The 7,820-nt window shown below is 42.7% G+C and overlaps 1 protein-coding gene across 2 annotated transcripts; it reads right to left on the reverse strand.

Moving 5' to 3' along the window:
• Window positions 1-339: 339 nt before the first annotated feature.
• LOC112241645 (ubiquitin-conjugating enzyme E2 A) lies at window positions 340-3,844 on the reverse strand. Of its 2 annotated transcripts, XM_024409700.2 has the most exons (6): window positions 3,632-3,839; window positions 2,892-2,972; window positions 1,911-1,936; window positions 1,560-1,649; window positions 1,375-1,463; window positions 340-1,170 (listed from the first exon to the last, which is right to left on the reverse strand). In XM_024409700.2, exons 1-6 carry the CDS (start codon window positions 3,673-3,675, stop codon window positions 1,042-1,044), a joined length of 459 nt encoding a protein of 152 aa, XP_024265468.1. In that variant the 5' UTR covers window positions 3,676-3,839; the 3' UTR covers window positions 340-1,041. The 2 variants fall into 2 exon arrangements, with proteins under 2 accessions (XP_024265468.1, XP_024265471.1); XM_024409703.2 differs by lacking the exon at window positions 2,892-2,972 and having other exon boundaries at window positions 3,632-3,844.
• Window positions 3,845-7,820: the final 3,976 nt, after the last annotated feature.

Genomic DNA, 7,820 nt, shown 5'->3' on the forward strand with positions numbered 1-7,820 from the left:
TAGAAACCTAGCCTAAAATCCTTACCAAGGGGTTCTGCAAATGACATATCCCCCTCTGCTCTTTGCATACTGCCAGTCAAAAATAGCAAAGCAACAACTCGTGTCATTTGGTGTTGTGTACACAATCACTCCATGCGGTTCTGCAATTGTGATTGGTTTTAGATGTGGAGTTCTCATTAAGGTTTGCTTCAATAGTGTTGAATGAGGTTAACAGATTCATGAATTTTGAAGCTAGTTTCACAGATCACTGATGCCACAAAGCTAAATATAGAATGGATTGATGAATACTGTAGGGAGCACATGGTTTACTGTCGGTATCCAAGAGAAACAGTACTACGGTCAAAGTAAAGGTAGTTTTGCCTTTATTTACAAGTGCTGGAAAAAATGACATGAACAACCAGTGCAAAATCTGTACATAAATCCAGATGTATGTTTTCCTATATACATTGAGGGTACTGAACAACATGAATGCACTCACTGTCATGCATGTAACAGAGCTCACAACACAGCAAAGACATGGGTTAAGCTTGTGGGTCTGATTCTCAATCAGGGTGTTTAGGATGAACACAGGCAGCAATTGTCCAAAGAAAGGTAGAGCTTGATAGCTCAGATGCTGCTTTGTAAAATTAGCTTGATATAAAGTAAGGGGAGCACACCAAAGAAGGAACCTACAAGCTAGGTTATCATAATTGATATTTCTTCCAAACTTTAAACAAATTAGTCCAACTCATTTGTTTCAGTGAAGGGATGAGGCAAGGTAATTGATATCCAAAAATGGTCCTCAATTGAAGAGCGTAGTGGCAAAGGCAAGATTCAGCACATACGTCCCCGATGGGCCAAAATATGAGGGGAAAATACAACAAAAAAAATTAACAATCACTCCAAGCGTGTCAGAAAAAAAAGAGGTTCTACAAGGGAAGGGAGAGGTAAAGTGCATAAAAGCTTAAAAAGAAAAACTAAATGAAGATGTACTCCACTAGAACTTGAGTCACACACAGCGCAGTGCTGGGGACAGAGGAGGACAGAAGGGAGAGGGTCTGGTCAACTGTCCCTCCAGCTTTGTTCTACAATGGCCGACACACGCTTCTCGTACTCCCTCTTGTTTTCCTGGTAAAGCTGAGCCGCCTGACTGTTGGCCGGACTGTTGGGGTTTGGTTCGTCTAGCAGGGACTGGAAGGAGGGAAGGGAGATAGGCCAACAGAGTAGATGAGACAGGCATTCTACAGCACACAGAGTTTGGCATAACAGTAGGAATATGCACCATGGCACTTCAGTATGGGAAGTCTAAGGTCTGTTGTGGCTTATCTCTGCTCCGTCGCAGTAGGACTAAATGTTGACAGGAGGATGCATGGAAAACGTGATAAATGTGTCTACCTGGATTGAGGTAAGAATGGATGATACGTCATAGGTTGGACTCCATCTATTCTGTAGAATGTCCAGACATATACTCCCATCTGCATACACTGTAAATAAAATGGAAGGGTAAAAATAGTGTTAATCTTTGTAGGCAATACTAATCATTATTGGAATGTTTTGCTACTTTCGTTGTGACAACATACCATTTGGATGAAACATCTTTGACACAAATCGCACTGTGGGGGGTTTGTTGGGGTATTCTTCTGTGAACTCAACAGTGAGCTTAAATGTGCCTGGAACATATAAAAGATGGAGGGAAATATGAATTAGAACCACGGCTAATATCACGCAACCAAGAATGTTAGAAAACGTGTTTTGCAATTACAGCTGTAGCACTATCTGCAATACCGCTGTTAGATAAAACAGGTAGTTGATGATTGACATGCTCTAGCCTACTTCATGTGGAATTTATCAAATCTACAATTATGTCACAAAAACCTTAACTGCACAGAGTATGCAAATAGAAAGATTGGGGTGTACAGTGCTGTACTCACCATCCTCAAAAGGTGTCCCTTCTGGGCTGTAAAGGGAAATAAATACATTAAGTTTGTGTGTGCATGAAATATTGTGTCAGTTCCCCATAAATAAGTTATACAGATGAAGGAACATTACAATGAGCAGATAATTCACTTAATTGTTTGTGTCATTGGCCTAAAAAGGTCTTGACATGACCTGGCTCTCACAGAATGACCAATAACTAGCAAATGCTGTTTCAGAACCCAAACTCAGCAATATTTGCTGATGGAGCATGGTGTTACATAGTCCTTTACCATGACTCTCACCCAGTTCCATGATATTACACATAAGAGTCATTGGAAGAAGGAGTCTTCTGTACAGGGGAGTTTTGTTAAGAGCCCTGGCGCTAGGTCTGAATATTAACATGCATCACTTGTGGTACCATTTTGGATTTTGGGAGCATAAGGACTACTTTCATATCGGTGAGAAAAACACAAATAGACACACACCTTTATAGAGTTAGAGTTCCCACACCGCCATAGCTCCATGTTAGAGCCTGTGTTTACTTAAGACAGAGCGACAACTTGTGGTACTTAGCTCTTTAGCATGCGCGGAACACCTGTGTATAACGAAAGGCAGCCAGAAACGTGTTGTCACTGAAAAATACTGTCGGCTGCAACTGTGATAAAACCGGTTAAAACAGTATGTTTTGGGGGGTTTTTTTTTTGCATTTGTGTTAATACTTGTGATATGAACGTAAAGGGCTTCATATTTATTTAACTCGATTCAGTTGACTCGATTCACGTTTAAAAATTGAGTATTTGGCTGTTTTCTCGGCCAGTCTACTGTTACCTCTGAAATGAACACACGGTCCTTGGATCTTAAGGATTGAAGGTAACGCTAGGCTCCGTATGAGTAGATATTTTGCTAGGTGTTAATGTAATATTTGTACTGAACATCTGTGACAGAGAACACAGTCTGAATGTGCACATCGGACCGGTTGCGCTTTACCGTCTTACCCGAATATGACTGCATTCCACACCATGATGTTGTTTTCGGAAGGGGCACCACTGACACCAGCCGGAGGGTCTTCTTGTAGCCTATGGGGGTCCGAGGAAAAGAAACAACTTCCACGTTTCAAATTACTTGCTACCTAACTTAAGGAACTGTTAGCCCCATTTTCAAACTGATAGCTGTAGTATATTACAACATTACTGAATTAGTGTACTCTTAATTTACTTGCAATATTATCAACCAAAGCAGAAACCCTAGATTAGTGTTTAGCTAAAAAGTCAGTCGTATTCATAAACGTTATGCATGGTTTGATATGAAGTTCAAGGATGTCGCAAAAAAATATCCCTCGAAATATTAAACACAACCTGATTAATTTTATGACGTCTAGTTAATTTAACTCAGTTTCGTTTGCGAGTTAACTATGGTGACTCGCCTTGGAAAGAGCGAGTTGTTTTCTTAGCTAGCCGAGTAACGTTAGCTGGCTAGTCAAGTCTTGTAAGCAAACTAGCTTGCTGACGAAATAAGTCGCTAATGTTTTAGGGTCGACTTTAGCGGCAGACTGTTGTGTAAAGCATCCGCTATTTTCAAAGGCAACATAGCAAATTTGTTAAACTAAATAAAACACCAAATATCAAATAGACGGCTGGATGACTTGGTCGCGTTAGCAAGCTAGCCAAGTACCCTTAGCTGACAAGCTAGCTTCAGGCATATCATTAACACCACCCGTGAAAAATCTTCAACTCACCGCTTAAAATCTCTCATCAGTCGTCTTCTTGCAGGAGTAGACATCGTAAACTAAATATATATAAAGGTAATACAAATAAATGTACTGTTTTGTTTACACTAAATGTATTTATAATATAGCTAACTGGTTAATGTTGTGTTTACAACAACATTCAGTTCCTTTTTCGCTGTCGCCTCTGAAATCCTATCCTCCTACCCTAGCCGCTAGTGCGTGGTTTATTAGGCGATACCACTTCAGCAAATAGGCGACGTATTTTGTGTATTCTTCTTAAGTAAAACGATACATTAGATAATTGAGCTTTTAATGTATTTTCCCTTGAATGTGTTACTTCTTCCTTAAGTGTGTGAATTGAATGGCGTATGATGTATAAAAAAACAATGTTTAATACGTGTCCAATTACATAGTCTCACCCTATTTTTCTTTTTTGTCCTTTGGCTCTGAGAGCGTGTTTGACGGGGGGCGTGGTTACAATGACGTGGTGTTTGTACAGTGAGGTCAATAAATGTCCAGCGATCAAGGTCGGACAGGCCTGGGCGACAGCTGACAAACGGGTGTTCGCACACGTGAACAGTATATGGAGAGATCAGTCGTCTTCTTTCCGGAGTAGACATCGTAAACTAAATATGTAAAGGTATTACAAATAAATGTACGGTTTTGTTCCAGGCTGTATCACAACCGGCCGTGCTGGGGAGTCCCATAGGGCGGCGCACAATTGGCATCGTCCGGGTTTGGCCGGTGTAGGCCATCATTGTAAATACGAATTTGTTCTTATTAACTGACTTGCCTAGTTACATTTAAAGACAAGTTAGTGCTTGGCAAATGAGTAAATCGCTTTATGCACCCAACTATTCGGTAGCAGTTCAGTACAACATATTATAGCTGCCTGCATATTGTTGCATTCTGTTATGCAATCTTACCTGTATTCTTTCTATCCTGTGGTGTGTGATCATAAGTTCTGAACATGTCAGGAGAATCATACTAGTACCAAGGGAATTATACTGAACAAAATAAACTCAACATGCAACAATATCCATCTTTTGTCACAAAAAAAGGGGGCTGTGGATTAGAAAACCAGTCAGTATCTGATGTTTTATTTATTTTATTTAACCTTTATTTAACCAGGTAGGCTAGTTGAGAACAAGTTCTCATTTGCAACTGCGACCTGATAAAGCGTAGCAATTCAACACATACAACAACACAGAGTTACACATGGAATAAACAAAACATACAGTCAATAATACAGTAGAACAAAAGATAACAAAAAGTCTATATACAGTGAGTGCAAATTAGGTAAGTTAAGGAAATAAATAGGCCATGGTGGCGAAGTAATTACAATATAGCAATTAAACACTGGAATGGTAGATTGGCAGAAGATGAATGTGCAGGTAGAGATACTGGGGAGCAAAATAAATAAATAAATACCAGTATGGGGATGAGGTAGGTAGATAGATGGGGTGTTTACAGATGGGCTATGTACAGGTGCAGTGATCTGTAAGCTGCTCTGACAGCTGGTGCTTAAAGCTAGTGAGGGAGATGTGAGTCTCCAGCTTCAGAGATTTTTTGCAATTCGTTCCAGTCATGGGCAGCAGAGAACTGGAAGGAAAGACGACCAAAGGAGGAATTGGCTTTGGGGGTGACCAGTGAGATATATCTGCTGGAGCGCGTGCAACGAGTGGGTGCTGCTATGGTGATCAGTGAGCTGAGATAAGGCGGGGCTTTACCTAGCAGAGACTTGTAGATAACCTGTAGCCAGTGGATCTGGCGACGAGTATGAAGCGAGGGCCAACCAACGAGAGCGTACAGGTCACAATGGTGGGTAGTGTATGGGGCTTTGGTGACAAAATGGATGGCACTGTGATAGACTGCATCCAGTTTGTTGAGTAGAGTGTTGGAGGCTATTTTATAGATGATCGCCGAAGTCGAGGATCAGTAGGATGGTCAGTTTTATGAGAGAATGTTTGGCAGCATGAGTGAAGGATGCTTTGTTGCGATATAGGAAGCTGATTCTAAATTAAATTTTGGATTGGAGATGCTTAATGTGAGTCTGGAAGGAGAGTTTACAGTCTAACCAGACACCCAGGTATTTGTAGTTGTCCACGCATTCTATGTCAGAGCCGTCCAGAGTAGTGATGCTGGACGGGCGGGCAGGTGCGGGCAGTGATCGATTGAATAGCATGCATTTAGTTTTATTTGCGTTTAAGAGCAGTTGGAGGCCACAGATGGAGAGTTGTATGGCATTGAAGCTCGTCTGGAGCTTAGTTAACACAGTGTCCAAGGAGGGGCCAGAAGTATACAGAATGGTGTCGTCTGCGTAGAGGTGGGTCAGAAAATCACCAGCAGCAAGAGCAACATCATTGATGTATACAGAAAAGAGAGTCGACCCGAGAATTGAACCCTGTGGCACACCATAGAGACTGTCAGAGGACCGGACAACAGTCCCTCCGATGTGACCACCATTTGCCTCATGTAGGGTGAAACATCTCCTTTGCATCGAGTTGGTCAGGCTGTTGATTGTGGCCTGTGGAATGTTGTCCCACTCATCTTCAATGGCTGTGCGAAGTTGTCGTACATGCAGGCCATGGAAGAACTGGGACATTTTCAGCTTCCAGGAATTGTTTACAGATCCTTGCGACATGGGGGCGTGCATTATCATGCTAAAACATGAGATGATGGCGGTGGATGAATGGCACGACGATGGGCCTTTAGGATCTCGTCACAGTATCTCTGTGCATTCAAAATGTCATCGATAAAATGCAATTGTGTTTATTGTCTGTACCTTATGCCTGCCCATACCATAACCCCACGCCACCATGGGGCACTCTGTTCACAACGTTGACATCAGAAAACCGCTCGCCCGCACAACGCCATACACATGGTCTGCAGTTGTGTCCCGGATGGACGTACTGCCAAATTCTCTACAACAAAGTTGGTGACTTATGTTAGAGAAATGAAAATTCAATTCTTTGGCAACAGCTCTGGTGGACGTTCCTGCAGTCAGCATGCCATTTGTACGCGCCCTCAAAACTTGAGACATCTGTGTCATTGTGTTGTGACAAAACTGCACATTTTAGTGGCCTTTTATTGTCCCCAGCACAAGGTGCAGATGTGTAATGATCACTTCCTAAAGATTGGAACGCGGCCGCGGTCATCCACCCCCCCCGCTTCAAAGGGGGAGACACGCTAGACCCAAACTGTTACAGACCTATATCTATCCTACCCTGCCTTTCTAAGATCTTTGAAAGCCAAGTGAACAAACAGATCACCGACCATTTCGAATCCCACCGTACCTTCCCACTATGCAATCTGGTTTCCGAGCTGGTCACGGGTGTACCTCAGCCACGCTCAAGGTCCTAAACGATATCATAACCGCCATCGATAAAAGACTGTACTGTGCAGCCATCTCCATCGACCTGGCCAAGGTTTCGACTCTATCAATCACCGCATTCTTATCGGCAGACTCAACAGCCTTGGTTTCTCTAATGACTGCCTCACCTGATTCACCAACTACTTCTCTGACTGAGTTCAGTGTTAAATTGGAGGGCCTGATGTCCGGACCTCTGGCAGTCTCTATGGGGGTGCCACAGGGTTCAGTTCTCGGGCCGACTCTTTTTCCGTATATATCAATGATGTCGCTCTTGCAGCGGGTGATTCTTTGATCCATCTCTACGCAGGTGACACCATTCTGTATACATCTGGCCCGTCTTTGGACACAGGGTTAACAAACCTCCAAACGAGCTTCAACGCCATACAACACTCCTGCCGTGGCCTCCAACTGCTCTTAAATGCTAGTAAAACGAAATGCATGCTCTTCAACCGATTGCTGCCCGCCCGTCCAGCATCACTACTCTGGACGATTCTGACTTAGAATATGTGGACAATTACAAATACCTAGGTGTCTGGTTAGACTGTAAACTCTCCTTCCAGACTCACATTAAGCATCTCCAATCCAAAGTTAAATCTAGAATCAGCTTACTATTTCACAATAAAGCCTCCTTCACTCATGCTGCCAAACATACCCTCGTAAAACTGACTATCCTACCGATCCTCGACTACGGCGATGTCATTTACAAAATAGCCTCCAACATTCTACTCAGCAAATTGGATGTAGTCTATCACAGTGCCATCCGTTTTGTCACCAAAGCCCCATATACTACCCACCACTGCGACCTGTATGCTCTCGTTGGCTGGT

The sequence above is a fragment of the Oncorhynchus tshawytscha genome, linkage group LG03 (assembly GCF_018296145.1).
Source record: "Oncorhynchus tshawytscha isolate Ot180627B linkage group LG03, Otsh_v2.0, whole genome shotgun sequence".
Taxonomy (NCBI): Eukaryota; Metazoa; Chordata; class Actinopteri; order Salmoniformes; family Salmonidae; genus Oncorhynchus; species Oncorhynchus tshawytscha.